At 38.6% G+C, this 20,792-nt stretch overlaps 1 protein-coding gene across 4 annotated transcripts in view; it reads right to left on the bottom strand.

Annotated features, from left to right (window-relative positions):
• Nucleotides 1-20,792, bottom strand: part of MCM8 (minichromosome maintenance 8 homologous recombination repair factor) — a 44,299-nt gene that overhangs the window by 11,275 nt on the left and 12,232 nt on the right. For all 4 annotated transcript variants that reach the window (XR_006200530.1, XR_006200531.1, XM_042931585.1 and 1 more), the window contains exons 8-13: nucleotides 17,591-17,676; nucleotides 9,541-9,692; nucleotides 9,099-9,294; nucleotides 6,173-6,203; nucleotides 5,515-5,655; nucleotides 2,130-2,271 (exon numbers count right to left, since the gene is read on the bottom strand). Coding sequence is in view for 2 of the 4 variants with exons in the window: in XM_042931585.1 (XP_042787519.1) it covers nucleotides 2,130-2,271; nucleotides 5,515-5,655; nucleotides 6,173-6,203; nucleotides 9,099-9,294; nucleotides 9,541-9,692; nucleotides 17,591-17,676 (748 nt within the window). In the remaining 2 variants the exon portion in view is untranslated. The remainder of the gene's footprint in view (nucleotides 1-2,129; nucleotides 2,272-5,514; nucleotides 5,656-6,172; nucleotides 6,204-9,098; nucleotides 9,295-9,540; nucleotides 9,693-17,590; nucleotides 17,677-20,792) is intronic.

The raw sequence follows: 20,792 nt of genomic DNA, 5'->3' as shown, positions 1-20,792 counted from the left end.
CCAAATATGACTGTACATTTTCTGATTTTAGCAAATAGAAGGATGGAATTATCATTGACTGAGATGGGAAAGACTATAAAAATAGGTCTGAAGGAGAATATCGGAATTTTGATTTCGGATGTGTTAAGTCTGAGGAAGTTATAGAGATACTGTAAAAACAGGCATTAAGAACCCTATGACCCAGCAGTAGCACTGCTAGGAATTTACCCAAGGGATACAGGAGTACTGATGCATAAGGGGCACTTGTACCCCAATGTTTATAGCAGCACTCTCAACAATAGCCAAATTATGGAAAGAACCTAAATGTCCATCAACTGTGGTTTATATACACAATGGAGTACTACGTGGCAATGAGAAAGAATGAAATATGGCCTTTTGTAGCAACGTGGATGGAACTGGGCAGTGTTATACTAAGTGAAATAAGCCATACAGAGAAAGACAGATACCATATGTTTTCACTCTTATGTGGATCCTGAGAAACTTAACAGGAACCCATGGGGTAGGGGAAGGAAAAAAAAAAAAAAAAAAAGGTTAGAGTGGGAGAGAGCCAAAGCATAAGAGACTCTTAAAAACTGAGAACAAACTGAGGGCTGATGGGGGGTGGGAGGGTGGGGAGGGTGGGTGATGGGTTTTGAAGAGGGCATCTTTTGATATGAGCACTGGGTGTTGTATGGAAACCAATTTGACAATAAATTTCATATATTAAAAAAATAAAAAAAGAAATATGTGCCTGGGGGTGCCCTGATGGCTCAGTCAGTTAAGCATCCAACTCTTGATTTTGGCTCAGTTAAGCATCGAACTCTTGATTTTGTGAGATTGAGCCCCAAGTTAGGGCATGGAGACTGCTTAAGATTTTCTCTCTCCCTCTACCCCTCCCCTGCTTGCGCTTGCTCATGCTCTCTCTCTCTCCCTCCCTCTCTCTCTCTCTCAAAAAAAAAAAAAAATGTGCCTGGAGTTCAAGGAAGAAGAGATATAAATTTGGAAATTTTTGGCATATAGGTAGGCAAAGCCATGAGACTAGATAAGATCATTGAGAAGGTAACATAGACTAAGAAGAAAATAGGTACAAAACCTAAGCACCTGGAGGTGCCAACCAGTTAAGGTTAGGGAGATAAAGACCAAGACTGAGAAGGAAGAGTTAATGAAGTAAGAAAACCAGAAGAGTAGAGTGTCCTGGAAACCAAGCAGGTAAAGTATTAAGGAAGGGGGTGGGTGGGGGCTGCTGATAGGATCTGGATTCAGAAATGTGGAGGTCGCCAGCAAACAAAGGAATGAATGGCCTTGACTGGACTGGAATCTGGGCACTGCCTGACGCATACATAGGAACATGTTTCCAATAGAGTTACAGCATCACAAAGAGAAACTTAGGTAGCAATGCTTAATCAGAGATCCCTTCTTGCTAAGCCCTCCAACTGGATTTCTTATAAACTCTCCATCAAATCCTGACAAACATCCAATGAGATGGGTTAAAATACAGCAAAATTCTAATTATAATGTAATAGTCTAAATTCTTATTGTAAATCCTCTGAGAGTAAAGGATAACAACATTTACCTTATTTTCAGTTCCAAGGCATCTCGAAGTATTCTGAACTAAGTAATAGTAATGCATTCAGCAAGTACTTACTATGCACCTATGTATTAGACAAGATAAATGTGGCAGTCAACAGATAACCATATTCCACCCCACAGGGAGCTTGACGTAAAGCTTTAAAACAGTCTTTTAAACAATTGTGATGGTTGATATGAAATGGGAAGTGCAAGGAGTTATCTATACCTATTTGACTTGACTGACTTGATATATAATTGTGTCTATCACAAGATTCTGACAATGAATGACATTAAGTACCAGTTTCAATTCCGCAGGGTAAACTGCATTTCCGGTTATTTTTTTCTGGCACTCATTCTCAACTCACTGGTCAATACAGTGCTGTCCAAATGCCTCTTGAACAGAATGTAAAGAAATGAACTGGAAAAGACTTAAAAAAAAAAAAAAACCCAAAAGCCCCAGAATTACTAATTATTTAGATCTGGAATAATACCTTTAAAACCCTTGGCTCAATTTAAAAATAGAAGCTGTAATATTAGTGAAAAATTAAATGTTGTAAACAGTGGAGAGTTTGGTCTCTTACCTTGATCACCGAGTACAAGGGCACCAGCTTCCAAAGCAAAATCTCCAGAGCAACTATCTTTTGAAAGAGTTACAGTCAAACCAGAGGTGGTTGTGGTATTACCACAAACATACACACCACGTGGAGCAACATTGCATACTGCCTAAGGAAACAAAAGGTTTAAGAGAATCAACCAAAGTAAAAGAAAAACAAATAGTAACTGCTTACAAATATCAGCTATATGCCAGAAATTCTTTTTGCTTAAGTTTATTTATTTATTTTTGAGAGAGAGAGAGAGAGACAGAGAGAGAGAGAGAGAGGGAGGGAGGGAGGGAGGGAGGGAGGGAGACAGAGAGAAAGCACGAGCAGGGGAGAGGCAGAGAGCGGAGAGAGAGAGAATCCCAAGCAGGCTCTGCACTGTCAGCACAGAACCTGATGCAGGGCTTGATCTCATGAACCATGAGATCATGACCTGAACAAAATTCAAGGTCGGACGCTTAATCGACTGAGCCACCCAGGCACCCCTGCCAGGTATTCTTCTAACAGTTTTACTATACAATCTTCACTACCACAGTAGTGAGGTAGGAAGGCATTATTACATCCCCACTTAATCACGTAGAAACCAAGCCCTGCATACACTAACTCACAGTAGCTATGAAGGTGGGAGGTGAGGATTCAATCAAATCCAGGCAGCCTGCCTCTGATGACTGTGGTCATGTGAATATTATACAACTTCATTTTATGCTTCGTTTTCACGTTCAAACAGAAAACACATGAGTACCAATTTTAATTTCAAAGGCTTCAATGCTTCTTTATACATCAGGTAATAAAGTGGCTCAATAATGCTCACCTGAGTAAACAAGCTACGGCAGGTCAGAAAAGTGATTAAATAACATAAGAGTTAAAAGTGTGGACTTCCAGAGTCAAGCAGACCTGGGTTTTTGTTATTATTCTTTTTCTTAAAGCAAGCTCTACGCCTAGGCCCCAACATGGGGCCTGAACTCATGACCCTGAGATCATGAACTGAGCTGAGATCAAGAGTCGGATACTTAACTGACTGAGCCACCAGGTGCCCCAAGAAAACCTGTTTAAATTTTGGCTCTACCATATACTGGCTATGCTGCTCTCAGATCTCTCTGAGCCTCAGCTTCCTTGTTTAATCACGTATATCCCTGAGGAATAAATGAGATTTTTGTATATAAGGCACTTAAATCTGGTACCTGGCACATAGTAAGTGCCCAATGCAAGGCCACTGTGCGTGCTGTGCACTGCATAACCACAGGAGACAATGTTCACACTGCTATGTTGATAGTGTGCTCTGGACATGTGCAGTGCCCAACCCAAGGGGCCCTATGATATCTAGCTTATAAACAGTAGCTATCATTTTTAAAAATGTTTATTCTGAGAGTGTGAGCAAGGGAAGGGCAGAGAGAGAGAGAGAGAGAGAGAGAGAGAGAGAGAGAGAGAGAGAATCCTAAGCAGGCTCTCAGCATGGAGCCTGATGTGGGGGCTCAATCCCACCACCATTGAGATCATGACCTGAGCGGAAATCAAGAGTTGGATGCTTAACCACCTGAGCCACCCAGGCGCCCCTCACTATTTTTGTTATTTGTAATCCCTTATTAGTCTGAGAGGATGATGATGGCTTACTAAATGGTCAGAGGAAAAGAGGATTAAAAATATAAAGTAAATGATGACTGTTAGTATTAGCCTAATTTTTAAAAACTGGTTTAGCAGGGCTAGAAGACTTACATCCAAATACCCTCCTCTGTTTACAACATTTAATTTCCACCAACATTACAGCTTCTATTTTTAAATTGAGCCCATGGTTTAAAAGGCATTATTCCAGGTCTAAAAACTATGAAAAGTTGCCGATGCCATTTCTTAGTATTAAATTTTTTTCAGTACCATTAAATGTATTCTGAAACCATTATCTGCTAATATCTATTTCTTAAATAAAAAAGGAGTAAGAGGGGGATAAAAAGGAGTAAGAGAGAAAAATGGAACTTTTACACACCGTAAGCAAAATGTATAAACTGTAAGATTTATTTGTATAGATAACTAGCCACTGTGGAAGTTAACCAGGCTTCAACCTATAATACACTAATTCGCTATATACACAATGATATAAAAGACAGAAAAGAAAGCTGTAACAATTCAGGTCCACACATGGACCTTTTACATGCATAATCTGGCTAGGTATCCTGTTTTTATTTTTATCATCAACTGTTTCCCCTAAAACTAGGTGCTGTGTCTCTGCTGTCAGGTTTCTAGCAAGGGCTCAGGACAGAGTTGTTTTTGTTTTTTTTTTTAAAGTAGGCCCAGTTGGTCCAAAGGAACATGGAAACATAAATGAAATGTCAGCTTAGGAATTATAATGATGGCTGATGTAACAATCAAATGTAGGGAATATATAATGATTCTGATGTGAAGGACAGTGGGTTTATAATGCAATGATGACGTCAAAGTCGTTCTCAATCCTGGTTGCTGCACAGCACAATCACCTGTGGTGGGTTATCTGCACACAGACACTAGGACCCTAATCCAGACACTCTTAATTCAGTTGGACTAGGCAGGCCCCAGGATTTTCAAAGAGTTCCAAAGGTGATTCTGATATGCAACCAAGGTTCTGACCCCTGGACAAAGATGCAGTAGCTGCAGGACTACAACTTAGCAAAGAGACCCCTGGTCTGGTCACATTTTTCTACACTGGGGGTGGTGGTGAGGAATGGGGACACATGGGCATTCTCAGAAAGGACATTATGGCTGACTTACCAGGTGTCACTCAAATGCAACCACAAGCATTCCAACAAGCAGAGCCTTCTAGGGCCATCATAAGCCCTGATGGGGAGAACCACAAGGCTCTGATTGGCAGAGGCAGAATCTTCCTGGGGACCAACAAGAAGTTTTTCACAGAAGTTGCCTTGCTTTAAACTCAGAGCAGTGAAGATGTATAGAGACAGATCTCTTACCTTTATCACACTGTTCCTTAAGCTCAATACACTGTTTATGTAGTTGTGTGATCAGAGAATGTGTGACCTTGCTTCCCTGCTCTTTACTTTCACAAACTATTCTGTTCATAGGTGAAGCCACAACAAAAAAGACTACCAAAACTGATACCACGCAAAAAAAGCAGGGGGTTAGAGAAATGGTTAACATTTCACAATAGGTAATCTCTCAATAGACCAGCATGCCTGCAACAGTCTGTGTGACAGAGACTGACTCGATTTGAAAGGATGGCCAGATAGAAGTGACATCTTACTCACATAAACCCCAATTCACTTATACCACCAGACCAACTATATCCTCTAGAACACAAACACTGCATGCTTTGAGAAAATTCACTTGTGAATCAATCACACATTTTATAAGGAATACATTAAATATGAGATGATTGATTTCCTACCTGTAGCATCTGACTCTTTCCCAAGCCTGGATCTCCAACAACAAGGACATGTGGATCTCCTCTAATTGGAATTCTGTTTTTGTCATCTGCATATTTTTGGCTTCCTCCAAAGAGTGCTAATGCCAAGCCTGCTTTAACAAGCTCAAGTGTGAAAGAAGAGGGGGGGACCCCCAAAGTAAGAAAAACATAAAGATGACTAGCAAAAAAGGGATGTTCTTCCCTCTATATTTACATTTATTTGAGATTTTTTTTTAAAAGCATGATTGAACTTTACTTTTTTTCCTAAGGAAATTAAAATATAAACTTCCATAATGTAAATGATTAAAAAGCAAAAGGTAGGAAGCACATAAAATCAAAGAGGTATCTTTACTGAGTAAAGACCTACCTTGCAAAGCATGAATCTACTCCACAAAACTGGGAAATATTTGTTAGCTTCTGCTTTAATACTTTACACCTAAAGTCACTTTAAAGAACCTCATTCCTATTAGCTTGAATTAGTAAGTAGCTTGTTATTACAAGAAGCTATAGTTTGCCTTTCACATCATTCATTTCTGGAGAATAATGACCTATTAAAATACAAACATCTGGCTAACAGAAATTAGCTATTTTTTTTGCCAACTTTATGTATTTTTGGGTAAAGATGAAGTAAAATACTTACTTCATGACCAAAAATGACAGGGCAAAGTGAGCTGAAAAACAAAATACAACTTAGAAATTCTTATTTTCATTTCATCAATCCATTAGAGGATTTACTTTACAACTTGCTTAACTTGGTTTATTTAGCATAAAAAAATAAAGACAAACATATAGTTTACATCCCTCAAACAACCCAAGACATTTTATTCTACCAGTAAATTTCTCAAAGTTCTTGGTTAATCCATAAAGGGAAGAATGCTTTAAAAACTGTGCCTGTGTAAGGGAGACAGGATACTTGCAAAGCATTTATTTTTTTAAATGTATTTTTATTGTATTTATTATTTTTTTGAGAGAGTGTGTGTGCAAGGAGGGGATGGGCAGTTGGGGAGGGAGAGAGAGAATCTCAGGTAGGCTCCATGCCCAGCATAGAGCCCAATGCAGGCTTGATCTTAGAACCATGAGATCATGACCTGGGCTGAAATCAAGAGTTGGACACTTAACCAACTGAGCCACCCAGGCACCCCGCAAAGCATTTTAAAGTAACCAAATATATGGTTGATCCATCTCCAGCCTTTAACACATCATAATCATGGTCTTCTACTTTAGGATACAGAATTATATTGCATTTTACATGAATAGGCAGCTGTGTAGCCAAGTCATGGAAAGAAGACTAATGGGTGAATTGAGTAAATGATACTTTAAGAGGAGATAAAATTTCATTTTTTCAGCTCAACTCAAAGGATCAGAATAAGACCATATATGACTACAAAGAGGTATATTTACATTTACCAATTGTAAAAACAAGGGTCACACAGAAAAGGCCAGAGTGGAAGAGATGTAACCAGGAGTTAAGTATAAATCATTATCCCTTTTAATACATGTAAACACAGAAGTTGCTGTCCTGCCACATCCCCCTGGTGCTCACTGTTAAGCATGTTCCCACATAATTACTGCTAGCTTCTGACCACACACCTCCACCTGTCTGTTGAAGGGCTTTTTCTGGCTGCAGAAGCAGCAGCAGCAGGCAGGCAGGACAGGCTGAAAGTGCTGGGTTATAGAATATTCCAAGGGTAGCCCCAAATCTAGGCCCTTGGATAGAAAAATACTGAGGCTAGTTCTACACAGTCTAGTATCTCGAGGTCTCAAGAGGATTAAGCCCTGGATGCTTATAGTAACCTCCTCATTGAGGCACCATACACTACCACCCTTTCTCTCACTCCCCCATTCCCTTTCCAGTATTTCTGGGGATCACCTCCCAAATAAATGCTTACCCAAATCATTGCTTCTGAAGGAACCTAAACTAAAACATAACCTTCCACTGTCTTCTGCATTCTGCTTTCATGGTCTTCTACTTGTTACTCTAACGAAGGTAGACAAACTTTTCCTTAAAGGGCCAGAAACTGTATCTTTTCAATTTTACTGTCTGGGTCACAACGACTCAACTTGTGTGAAAGCAATGTGTAGATGAATGGACAGGGATGTGTTCCAGTAAAACTTTGTTTACAAAACCAGGCAGCCTGCCTAATTTGTCAACCCCTGCAAGGTTAACAAATGAAAACTTCTGGTTTTTGATGCTGAAATTACAAATTTAGAACTGAAGGGTAAAAGCAACCTGTGGGAAGAAAACCTTTCTGTAAGTTAAGTATAGCAGAAGGACCACTGCAAACATTTGTTCTTATTTATAATGGGTAAGAGGAACCAATTGAAGAGGCGTTTTGATCTTCAACCAGGTTACTCCTCCCCATCTGCTCAGAGCCCACATACCACACAGTCACTGATCCGCAGATCACACCCCCACTTCAGCTCAGAGTACCTCCTCTCCCAGGGTGGGTCTGGATGGCTACCCATTCACAGGAAGTCTCTGAGGGTTTAGGGACAAAGAATCCCCTGAGGAACTGCGTACTTTCTTAGTCAGTTAATTAACATATTCAACGCAAAAAGAGTCAAATTCTCTAAAGTGTCCTAAGCCTAGGTGAAGGAAAATGCAACGCATTTCAAAACCTCAGATCTTCACCACCCTTAGGTATATCCAATTTTCAGTCTCTCTTGTTTATTGTTTCTTCAAAACTGTCCAAAAAATTGTCAATGTTTTAAAATAACAGCATGTTGTGTTAAATTAAATATATTATTGAATTTCATTTAATCTTTGGTACAACCTTCTGAGACAGGAATTTATTATTTCTATTTTAGGAAGATAAAAATCAAGGCGATAATAAGTAACATGCATCCAACCACAATGGAAGTTAAGTGGTTGAAGAAGGATTCTAACTTAGATTTATCTTAAAAAAACAAAACAAAAAAACCTCTTAACCATTAAAGCAAAAATGCCTCTACTTTGCTTCTTCTCTACTACATGGCAAAAACATGGAAATAAAAGAATATTATGAAATACTTATTGAAGTGACTTCTATGTGATATCTTTCTTCCTTTTTGAAAGTAAACAAACAACCCCTGACATACCACTAATTGAAGTGACTGGAATTCATAGTCCCATCACTCTTCTGTTGAGTAACTAACTTCCTGTGTGAGATAGTAAATTTTCTTTATGGATAAAACTAGAAATCAGCAAACTTTTCTACAGAGGAACAGACAGTAAATATCTGTGAGCCATTCTCTGTTACTACTCAGCTCTGTCATTGCAGCTGGAAAGCAGCCAGACTCTACATAAATGAATGACTGTGGCTGTGTTCCAATAAAAGTTTAGTTACAGGCAGTGAAATTTGAATTTCATATAATTTTGTGTGTCATGAAATACTCTTTTTTTTTCAGCCATTACAAAATACAGAAACCATTCTTAGCTTATGCGTCATATAAAAATTGGCAGTTAGCTGGATTTGACCTGTGAATTGTAATTTGCAACCATTTTGACTAGTTTTTTTCTTACTAGTAGCCAAGAGCACCCCTATGGTACATATACATAATAAAATTTCAGATAACCTCATACATACTTGACAATGAGTTTAAACAGGTTTTCTTCAGCTTGAATCTCTTGGATGGCATAAAGGTCTTTAAGTGAAAACTCCATCAGTGCTCCATGCTTACACCCATCCTCAGAAGTCTTTGTTTTCTGTCCTTTGCTATTGCTAACAGAATTTGCTTCAATGTACAAAAGGAACATGCATTTGTCATTCTTATTTCGAGAACCTGTAAATTTCAAAGCATGAAGTACAATAATTGGTATTTTCATTTTCCCTACAAAGACTTGAATAGCATGTAAAAGAAAGGCACAATAAGCTACAAATAAACCTTTATTTTGAAGGAAAAGTTTCACCTGTATAAGAAACAAGCCTTCCCTATACTAGTGTAGATTCAAAAGTACTTTAAAAAGAAAAAAGATGACTGCTAACAAATTATTGAGGGACAATCAAAATGAGAAGAGTTATACCATACCTTCTTCAGCATTTGAGACTTTGACAACTCCAGTAATAGTCACTGTGTCTCCTGGGACACAGCTATCCACAAGATCATGAACAAGTTCACACTCTATTGTTCGTGGAATCCGACCAGCTTCTCGCTGATCATCAGACATCAGCTCCTGTATTCTAAAAAGTTAAACAATTTTCAGTCAGTTTATGTACTGACTTTAAGTCATTTCTTCAATATGTCAACTATTTGGAATCCACAAGGTACTGAGCTAAAGGGAAGAGTAGTAAAAAATAAAAAATAAATCAATAATGTATCTAAAATTAATTCAGCTGTTTCCAATTAAGAATGGCAGGATGAGGGGCACCTGGGTGGCTCAGTCAGTTAAGCGTCCCTTGATTTCGGTTCAGATCACAAGCCCCAATCACACTCAGTGCTGCTGGTGTGGAGTTTGCTTGGGATTCTCTCTCTCCCTCTCTCCCTGCCCCTCCACTGCTCTCTCTCTCTCTCTCTCTCTCTCTCTCTCTCAAAATAAACTTAAAAAAAAAATTAAAAAGAATGGCGGGATGAGTATATACACTTGCCTAGCCTCTCTCCAAAATGTCCACCAAAATGGCAGTCATTAAATAAAGAGAAGTTTTTAGGCGTGCAGAGGTGTTACTGATAAACAAGAGATCTTGAAATTTTAGAAAACAGCAAGTGGGAAAGTATTAATGGATAAAACAAAATGAAGTTCAGAATACACACAGGAAAAAGTTACAATGGTACAAGAGAAGTGGGAGCCAATATTCTCAGCAGAGCCCTTGAGAGGCTTCTAGGTTGTAGTCGGCAGGAATGGAGAGTAGGAGTGGATGGCTGAAACGAAACAGGAAAATCAACTGAAAGACAAGTCACAGAACTGTTGATAATTTTTTGGTAGGTGGGTGGATGGGGGTAGGGAAAGAATGAGGGCATCCCAGCAAACCAGGCTTTACTGTTTGGCAAAAACCACAGCACTGTGCTAAAGAAATGGATCCATCTACTCTGTGTGGGGAGCTACCGCATCTAGTGAGGGTATCAGAGTTCCAGAATAAAGCCTCCTTATTCTGGCATATGAGAAGCCCAACTGCAATTCAAAAACACATTCACATAGTAAAATCTGTTAGTTGCAATCCCTACCTTCTTATCCAGGGGGGAAGCCTCATGAGGAGAAACTCCTATCCACAAAATGGCAAAGGAAACCCACCCTACCTACTCCAACTAACGTCTCATTGCTCATCAGATATTTCATCATGAAACGGCAATAATGTAGGGAGAAGAAGAGCATTAGAAACAAACAAAAAGCTGCCTAAGGGTTTTTGAGAAAATCTTACACCATAAAACAAGAATAAGCACCTATAAAAAGGCACCTACTGGAAAATAAGCGTGAGATCAGGAAAACTATAAATATGTTTCTAAAAATCAAATATTAATAGGAGAGAAACTAGAAAAAGCCAAAGAAAGCTAGAAAATGAAAGTTAAAAAGAAAAAAAGTTAAAAGACAGATGAACAATCCAATGGATGTATCTAATTGGGAGCATCAAAAGAAAAAACATATATAAACAGAGAAAACAGGATGAAGTCACATTTAGATGTACTCTCACTGCTTCAGAACACCATAGACAAAAAGATTTCAAAAGTGCTAAATAACAAAGTTACAGTCCAAACATGAAGCACATTAAAATAGGGGATAATTTAGGGGAGTATAAGGAAAGAGAATTCATTTTGATTTTGATGCTTGGATCATTTCCTTTAAGGGGCAGAACACACGAAAAACACATCCCAGTGATATAAATTACATTTCCTTTTCTTAGCATCTGATCACCTTCCTTGGTTCTTTGTTAAACAAAGATCATAAAAATGTAAATGCTCTTGTTTTTGTTAGATATAAACTATAAATTAAACAAAGAAGACAGTTATTATAGGAAAACAGAAGTAACTCTTGACAATGTAAAATTAACATCATAGCTGAGAAGTAAAAGCAAGCACATCGTCTCTAACGTCCATGATTCACAGAAAGTGGGTGAGTAAAGTGAAGGAAGGAAGGCATACAAGGGTGTCATCTAAATTCTGTATAAGACGAGAAATTGTGGGAACTGTGGCCCTCTATACTGATTGAAGGTTTTCTGTTTTCTGTTTTTTTAGAGAGAGCAAGAGCACGCAAGCAGGGGATTGGGCCAGAGGGAGAGAGAGAGAATCTTAAGCAGACTCCACGCTCAGTGTGGAGCCCAATGTGAGGCTCAATCCCACAACCCTGGGATAATGACCTGGACTGAAATCAAGAGTCAAATGCTCAACCAACCAGGCACCCCTACTGATTTGAGTTTTTAAAAACATTTACATGCATTACCATAAAACTTTTTTTTTTTTTTTTTTTTTTTTTTTTGCCACACTCATATTCCAGTTTAATTGTACAGCAAGAGATCAGTAGCTCAGGGCCTCTCATCTGTCTTCTTTTCACCAACTGAATCAGTATCTGCCCCTGGAAGTGCAACTTGGCCTCCCAGGCCCTGGGAATGACCACTGAGGGGGCTCATTTGATGAAGCCAGTGGCACATGTATTTTCTCATTCCACAGGGCCATCTAGACAGCTTCCACAATGACTTCATAAGATCTTCTGGGCCAATAGGATTTTTATTGGCACATGATGGGAAAAGCTTTAAACCGACCATGGCTTTGAAAGCCCAACACTTGTCAGGCTGGCATTTGTGGTATGTTCCTGGCTCCCCCCACTCCCCCACCCCCGCCAATTCCAGTATAGATAACATACATTTATAACACAGTGTTATATTAGTTTCAGGTATACAATATAGTGATTCAACAATTCTATACATTACTCAGTGCTCATCATGATTAAGTATATTCTTAATCCTTGTCACCTATTTTACCCATTTTCCTACCTCCCTCCCTTTTGGTAACCATCAGTTTGTTCCCTATAGTTAAGAGTCTGTTTTTTCGTTTATCTCGTTTTTCCTTTGTTCTTTTTTTTTCTTCCTTAAATTCCACATATGAGGGAAATTATATGGTATTTCTCTTTCTCTGTCTTATTTCAATTACCATTATACCCTCTAGATCTATCCATATTGTTGCAAATGGCAAGATCTCATTCATTTTTATGGCTGAGTAACATACCGTTATATGAGTAAATACACACACGCACGCACACACACCACATCTTTGTTATCTATTCATCTATCAATGGACACTTGGGCTACTACCAATTATTTTTAATTCTCAAATTTCTTTCATAATTACAGTGGGTTGAATTGTGGCTCTCAAAAAAGATAGGACTGGAAAGTTTCTGTTGAAAAATCAGCTGATAGCCTTACGGGGTTTCCTTTGTATGTAACTGTCTTGTTTTCTCTTGCTTTTAAAATTCCCTTTTTACCATTACTTTTTACTGTGGGGAATAAGCTTAGGAATTCCCTGAGCTTGCACTGATAGGTTAACAAGGCATAAAGAATTAGAAATCCATAGGATGTACACACCCAAGTTTGAGTAAACAATTTAGGTAAATAAGATTAGGTAAACCGGGCAAAGGCCCCAGTATAGGTAAAGCGGGGCAAAGGTCCCAATATAGGACAAAGGTATAGGAATAGGGAATCTCAGGATGAGGATGAGTTAAAAAGATTAGGTGTTCAGAGTGGAAATGCCCCCCCCCCCCCAACTTAGTACAATAGCAGAAAGCTGCTTTCACAGGAAGGAAGGAACAAATTAGGTAAACTGGTAAATAGGGCTATGGACCGCTGCAGGGCCAAGCTGCCCAGAGAGGAGCTAATTAGCTAAAGAGAGGTGCCTTGTTGACCCTGACACAGCATGCTCTGTCTTTCTTGTCCCCTAGACCAGTTTAGGTAAACAGAGGTGGGGCCTCACATCTACTGTAAACAACCTTCTGCCTGGTGCCAGGATTTTGTTTTGTATTAGCCCAAACCCCTAACACCGCATATCTTCAAAACCCCATTTCTCTCACGCCCATGTGTCCATGATTTCACTGTCTCTTTGTGCACTCCCATCACATTTGCAAGCCTCCTGATCCTAATAAAAATAGAGCAAGGACCCTTACTTGGGATTTTCCTCCATCTTTACCACCACCAACCCTGCACCTTCACCCTCAATACACACTCAAACACTAGCAGACTGCAATGAGAAGTCTCAGAATGACACAACATGCTAAGGATGCCTTGCTCTAAAAAATTAGACATTTAAACTTTTCTTATTAAAACACAGATAAACATAAAGAAGAAAATAACAATTACTCCAATCTTACTTCCTAGACAGTATACTCTCAACATGGTTTTGTATTTCTCACCAGTGTATGTTTTTTTTTATATTAAATATAATTTATTGTCAAACTGGTTTCCTTTTTTTTTCTTAATATATGAAATTTATTGTCAAATTGGTTTCCATACAACACCCAGTGCTCATCCCAACAGGTGCCCTCCTCAATGCCCATCACCTACTTTCCCCTCTCCCCCACCCCCATCAACCCTCAGATTGTTCTCTGTATTTAAGTGTCTCTTTTGATTTGCCTCCCTCCCTCTCTGTAACATTTTCCCCCCTTCCACGCCCCCATGGTTCTGTTAAGTTTCTCAGGATCCACTTATGAGTGAAAACGTGGTATCTTTCTCTGCCTGACTTACTTCACTTAGCATAATATCCTCCAGTTCTATCCACATTGCTACAAATGGCCAGATTTCATTCTCTCTCATTACCAACTAGTATTCCATTGTATATATAAACCACATCTTCTTTACCCATTCATCAGTTGAAGGACATTTAGGCTCTTTCCATAATTTGGCTATTGTTGAAAGTGCTGCCATAAATACTGGGGTACAAGTGCCCTTATGCATCAGCACTCCTGTATCCCTTGGGTAGATTCCTAGCAGTGCTATTGGTGGGTAATAGGGTAGATCTATTTTTAACTTTTTGAGGAACGTCCACACTGTTTTCCAGAGCAGCTGCACCAGTTTGCATTCCCATCAACAGTGCAAGAGGGTTCCTGTTTCTCCACATCCTCTCCAGCATCTGTAGTCTCCTGATTTGTTCATTTTAGCCACTCTGACTGGCGTGAAGTGGTATTTCAGTGTGGTTTTGATTTGTATTTCCCTGATGGGGAGTGACGTTGAGCATCTTTTCATGTGTCTGTTGGCCATCTGGATGTCTTCTTTAGAAAAGTGTCTATTCATGTCTGCTGTCCATTTCTTCACTGGAATATTTGTTTTTTGGGTTTGGACTTTGGTTATTTCTTTATAGATTTTGGATACTAGCCCTTTATCCAATATGTCATTTGCAAATATCTTTTCCCATTCCATTGTTTGCCTTTTAGTTTTGTTGATTGTTTCCTTTGCAGTGCAGAAGCTTTTCATCTTGCTGAGGTCCCAATAGTTCATTTTTGCTTTTAATTCCTTTGCCTTTGGAGATGTGTCAAGTAAGAAATTGCTGTGGCTGAGGTCAAAGAGGTTTTTTCCTGCTTTTCCTCTAGGGTTTTGATGGTTTCCTGTCTCACATTCAGGTCCTTCATCCATTTTGAGTTTATTTTTGTGAATGGTGTAAGAAAGTGGTCTAGTTTCATTCTTCTGCATGTTGCTGTCCAGTTCTCCCAGCAACATTTGTTAAAGAGACTGTCCTTTTTCCATTGGATACTCTTTCCTGCTTTGTCAAAGATTAGTTGGCCGTACATTTGTGGGTCCAATTCTGGGGTCTCTGTTCTATTCCATTGGTCTATGTGTCTGTTTTTGTGCCAATATTACGCTGTCTTGATGATTATAGCTTTGTAGTAGAGGCTAAAGTTCACCAGTGTATGTTTTTAAACAAAGTCAGTAATGTACAATAGATAACATTCTGCGACCTGCTTTATTACTAAAAACACTGTAAACATTTTTGATGTCATTTCAAAATATTCTCCTGCAACATCATAGTTAATGGTTATACAATAATCCTCTGTACCATCTTATTTATAATATTTTCTTCAGATGTTTAGGCTGCTCCCTATTAAAAAAAAAATCAACACTGTGAAAACATACTTTCAGTAAGCTATTTCTTCACATACTGTGACTGTTTTCAACAGATAAACCCCCAGAACTGGGACTGCTTCAATAGCAAGGCCTTTGTAAGGCTTTCACCTTGATTCATTCAGATATTTCAATGACTAGCTCAGAAACAATAATTTAATTCTTTATGGCCATCCCAAGCTAAGTTTCAGAAAAAATGAAATTGAATTTACTATTAATGGCAGGAAGAGCTTAGGGCAGATAGTCATTTTATAGATCTACATGTTGACAGAATAAAACAATAATGTAAGTTAATATCATACTAATAAATTTTTACTATAACTCATTCAAAATGAACTTTAGCAACATCTTACTTTTAAAAATTCAAGAAAAGGATGTAAATGGCATCCCTCTCTGAGTTTGATTTCCTAATATCAAGAGATCATCATTCAAACCTAATTAAAATATTTAAGCCTATTTTCTTGTCTGCTATTTTTACCAGAAAGCAAAGAGACTTTGTTCAAATAATTAAATTACCCTGGATCTTGTGTGCACCTATCCTATTATGAACCTTAGAGCTCCTCTGAGGCCCTCATTACCCCCTCAGTGGTGAAAGTCCTACAGACTTTCTTTGCACATCTGTACACTGAAAGAGCACAAGATCACATTCAAGAGTCTTAAATACAGCCATAAAAAAGAATGAATTCTTGCCATTTGCAACAGCATGGATGGAGCTAGAGAGTATAATGCTAAGTGAAATAAGTCAATCAGAGAAAGACAAATACCACACATATGTGGAATACAGGGGTGGGGGTGGGGGGGGGGGGGTTGGGAGGGGAATGAATAAAGAAAAAAAGGGACAATCCCAAATCCAGACTCTTAACTCCAAAGAACTGTTGACTATCAGAGGGGAGGGGATTTGGGGGATGGGTGAAATAGGTGAAGGTGATTAACAGCACACTTCTCGTGATGAGTACCGAGCAATCACTAATATATACTAACTAATTAATATAACACTGTATGTTACCAATGCCGGAATTAAACTTTTTAAAAATAAAATGTAGAGGCGCCTGGGTGGCTCATTCAGTTAAGTATCTGACATTGGCTCAGGTCATGATCTCACAATTTGTGGGTTCGAGCCCCACGTCGGGCTCTGTGCTGACAGCTCAGAGCCTGGAGCCTGCTTTGGATTCTGTGTCTCCCTCTCTCTCTCTGCCCCTCCCCAGCTCACATTCTGTCTCTCTCAAAAATAAACAAACATTAAAAAAATAAAATGTAAAAAAAAAATTTTTAAGCCTTTCTTCTACTGTAAAAGAGTGTTTGTGAAGATCTCAGCATAGTATACAGTTAATTATTGTACATATTGGTCTTAGTTTTTATAGAACAGAAGGAGATAAAGTTAGGACAGGGGTTGGTAGCAATCTACCTCACTTCTCTCTAGGTTCTTAGTTTTTTTTTAAAACCATCTCTATCCTGTTTTAGCCAGGTTTCCTGGGTAGCACTCTGACTTCAAGGGATGAGTTATGTATGGGACTACAGCCAGATAAAATAGAATAAATTATTGGGTTAAAAATATACCCCCCTACACACACACACACACACACACACACACACACACAACCTGCAAAAAACAGCTTAAAAATAAAAACCTATAGTAAAATGTGTCATGGATAGTGAGAACATGAAACATGCCATTTCTAAGGGATTCTTTATTTTAAATTTCTAAACAATGCTTCTTTCACAGCTCATTATGGAAAGAAACTTATATAGCTTTGATGGCCTACATCCAGTTCAATGAATCACATAAATGAGAAACAATGAACTATTGCTCAATAGCAAAAGGATATGATACTTGCACTTTAAATCCTTTCTGGAATCTGATATACAACAAATTTCAAATAAAGGCAATTATCATTTCAAGACAAACTCTTAATGAAATAAATCTTTTACTATACATTGTATCACTGCCTACAGATAAGAATCACAGTACAATACAGGAATATTATAGATTTACTTGGCAGTATGAGAGATCTAAAACCTGTGTTTTATTTGATAGTCTGATTGCTTACTTGATTGACTGCCAGTCCATCGTAACCGTGAGAGGAGAGCTACGGAGAGCAGTGAATGACCTCCCTCGACATATGGGCACAGGACACTGCAACAAGATTAATTCACATCCAGATTTTAATAAACTACAATCACATCTCAGGAGAATTCAAGTTAAAATGCTTCATTTAACATTGTTTTAAGTTGGTCTCAGGATGGTGTTAAAGTAAAATGCACTGAGAGCTTAATGACTTTCTATTTCCTTCTGTATCAATTCTGTACCACAAGCTTTTGAGGTACTTTTGCAGCTGGTCCCTCTTGATTACTGCTCTTATTCTTTCCACTGTGGGTGTGCAAGGCTCCTCACAAGCCTCTCACACTAAGCATTCCTTCCTTCCTTCCTTTGTGCCCATGTAGCCTCCTGATCTTTGAATGCCCTCTCACATGCAGTCCCACGTACCCAGCCCTAATCCTCCCCTTTTCCAAAGGCTTCCTAGGTCTTCCTTAATCCGTAGATCTCCTATCTCACTTCCTTGTGCTCTGTTTATATAATGTTTATTGTACCACAAAGGCAGTCTTCACCATGTGAGTTGTGTTCAAGTTTTTATAAGTCAGTTGTTGGCTATTTGGACCCCAAGATGCATTTATAAATTCACAGATCGTGCCACAGATTGGCCAGTTCCAAATATGACTGCAACAATATCTCCCCAAGAGCCTTTCTAGAACCTTACCACTCCCCCATCAAGAGATGGAGTCTAATATCCCCTTTTTGGAATCTGGACAGGCTTATGACTCACTTTGTAACCAACAGAATGTGATAGAAGTGATGCTGCCTGACTTCTAAGGCTAGCTCAAAAGAGCCAAAGCCATTTCTTCCTGAGAGCTAGATGTCTGTCTCTTGAAGCTGTCAGCAGCCATGTGTGCAGAATGAGTATCCCAAGCTGTCATACTTTGTGTGAGAAACCAAAACCAGCCTGGAGAGACCACTTGGAGGAGAGATGCCCAGCCAGCCTCCAACTACCCCAGCCCCCAGCCACTGCAGCCCCTTGCTGTTCAGCTCCAGCCACCATTGGACTACAACTCCATAAGAGACCCAGGGGCAGAACTACCCAGCCAAGCAGTTCTTCTGAACTTCGAACTGACAGAAACCATGAGAAGTAATTAAATGACTGTTGTTATTTTAAGCCACTAAGTTTTCGAACTGACAGAAACCATGAGAAGTAATTAAATGACTGCTGTTATTTTAAGCCACTAAGTTTTAGGGGGATTTGTTATGCAGTAATAGTGACTGAAACAGGGATCTCCTGGAACAATAATTTTTCTGAGTGCTTCAGTTCACCAAAGTTCAGACACAAGCAGAACCTCTTCACACTAGCACTCATCCTACAGGTCAGCATTACCACCCACGATACTAGAGGGCATGGAAGTATCTTGACCAAACATGGTGTACGGTAAATATCCAGTAAATCAGCATTTAAATTTTGGCCTAAGAGCTAAAGGCAGAGCCTGAACCTTAAGCCCAGACAAATAGTAGGTGACACCCATTTACCAACACCACTGATTACCCAGAACCAATAGCTGAGGGGTGCCTGGGTGACTCTTTTGGTTAAGCAATCAACTCCTGATTTCAGCTCAGGCCATGATTGTATCATTCGTGAGATCAAACCCCATTTATGGCTCTGCACTGACAGCACAGAGCCTGCTTGGCATTCATTCTCTCCCTCTCTCTCTCTCTCTCTCTCTCTCTCTCTGTGCGTCCTTTCCCCATGCACATGCCCCCCACCTAAATAAATAAATAAATAAATAAATATTAAGAAAATATATTTTAAAAAAGAACCAATAGCTGAATCTAACACATCTTGTTCTTCTTGTAAAAGAAGAAAATCCTACAAATTTCAATTTGTGTAAAAATGTAATAAATGTTAAATTTATTAAAGTCCAAGGTTGGTAGAGGCAACCCTGGAAAATAAGAATAGGTATGGTAAGTCTCCCTGCCTTATCAAAAGTTTTAATGAGATCAGCATAAGTAAGATTGTATAGAGCTGGGATAGGACCAGTGAAATGAAAGAGTCACATGTCTATAAAAGCACAGTGAACCACAGAAGAAGCAATACACGTCAGTAGGAATAGAGGGCTTAATTAATAAATGGTGACAACTGGCTTTTCATCTAAAAGAATAAAATTAGATCCTTAGCTTTATGCCATTCCCAAGATTAAATTCCTGATGAACAAAAATCTAAATATAAAAAATATGACCTAAAAGTATTAAAAGGGAATGTAAGAGAAATGTTGATAATGCTCGAGTGAAGAATGCCTTTTTAAGAAGGGCATAAAAAGTAAAAGTCATAAGGGAAAAAAAACAATCACTTTAGCCCTGTCAAAATTTAAAACTATAGAACAAAAAATATACCACAAAGTTAAAAGATAAACCAAATACTGGGAGAAGATATCTATAATGTATATAATCAAAGATTATTTTCTAGAATTAATAAAAAACTCTTACCAATAGTATAAACAGAAAAATAAGCAGAAAACATAAACAGAAAATTCAATAAAGAAGGAAACTGAATGGCCAATAAAGATGTGAAAAGATGTTCAACTGTAACAGAAATAGTAGAAATTCATATTAAAAATGAAATACCATTTACCCCACCAGAATGACAACATTTAAAAAGGCTAATAATACCAAGTGTTAGTGAAAATACAGAGAAATGGTAATTGTTTAACACTCCAGTAGAGGTGTAAACTGGGACCAACACTCTGACAAGTTGTTTGGCAACCTCTAATAGTTAACAATAAGCTTATCCCAGAACTGAGAAATTCCTCTGCTACAGAGATATGTACAAGAATGTTTTCTGCAGCATCGTATGTAGTTGTAAAAAACCGGAAGCAACACAAACGTCCACCAGGAGAATGGATAAACAATCGCTATTCATTCAATGGGGTACTCCACAACGGTAAAGATAAAAGAATTAGGTATGTGTTAAGATAGGTAAACTCCAAAATAACTAAGTGAAAAAAAAGTTGCAGAATGTTACATTCAATATACCATTCACATAAACACACACAAAACAAACCTTACACATATTGTTAGGTAAAAGAATGCAGATTTGAAGGATTTATGCCAATTTCCAAAGAGTGGCTGCCTCTAAGGATGAAAAAAGTGAATGGAACTGGGGAGGGCAATAGGGAGATTTCAATTTTAACTCTAATACTTAGTATTTT

The sequence above is a fragment of the Panthera leo genome, chromosome A3 (assembly GCF_018350215.1).
Source record: "Panthera leo isolate Ple1 chromosome A3, P.leo_Ple1_pat1.1, whole genome shotgun sequence".
Classification (NCBI taxonomy): Eukaryota; Metazoa; Chordata; class Mammalia; order Carnivora; family Felidae; genus Panthera; species Panthera leo.
This window is presented reverse-complemented; position numbering and strand designations above follow the sequence as displayed.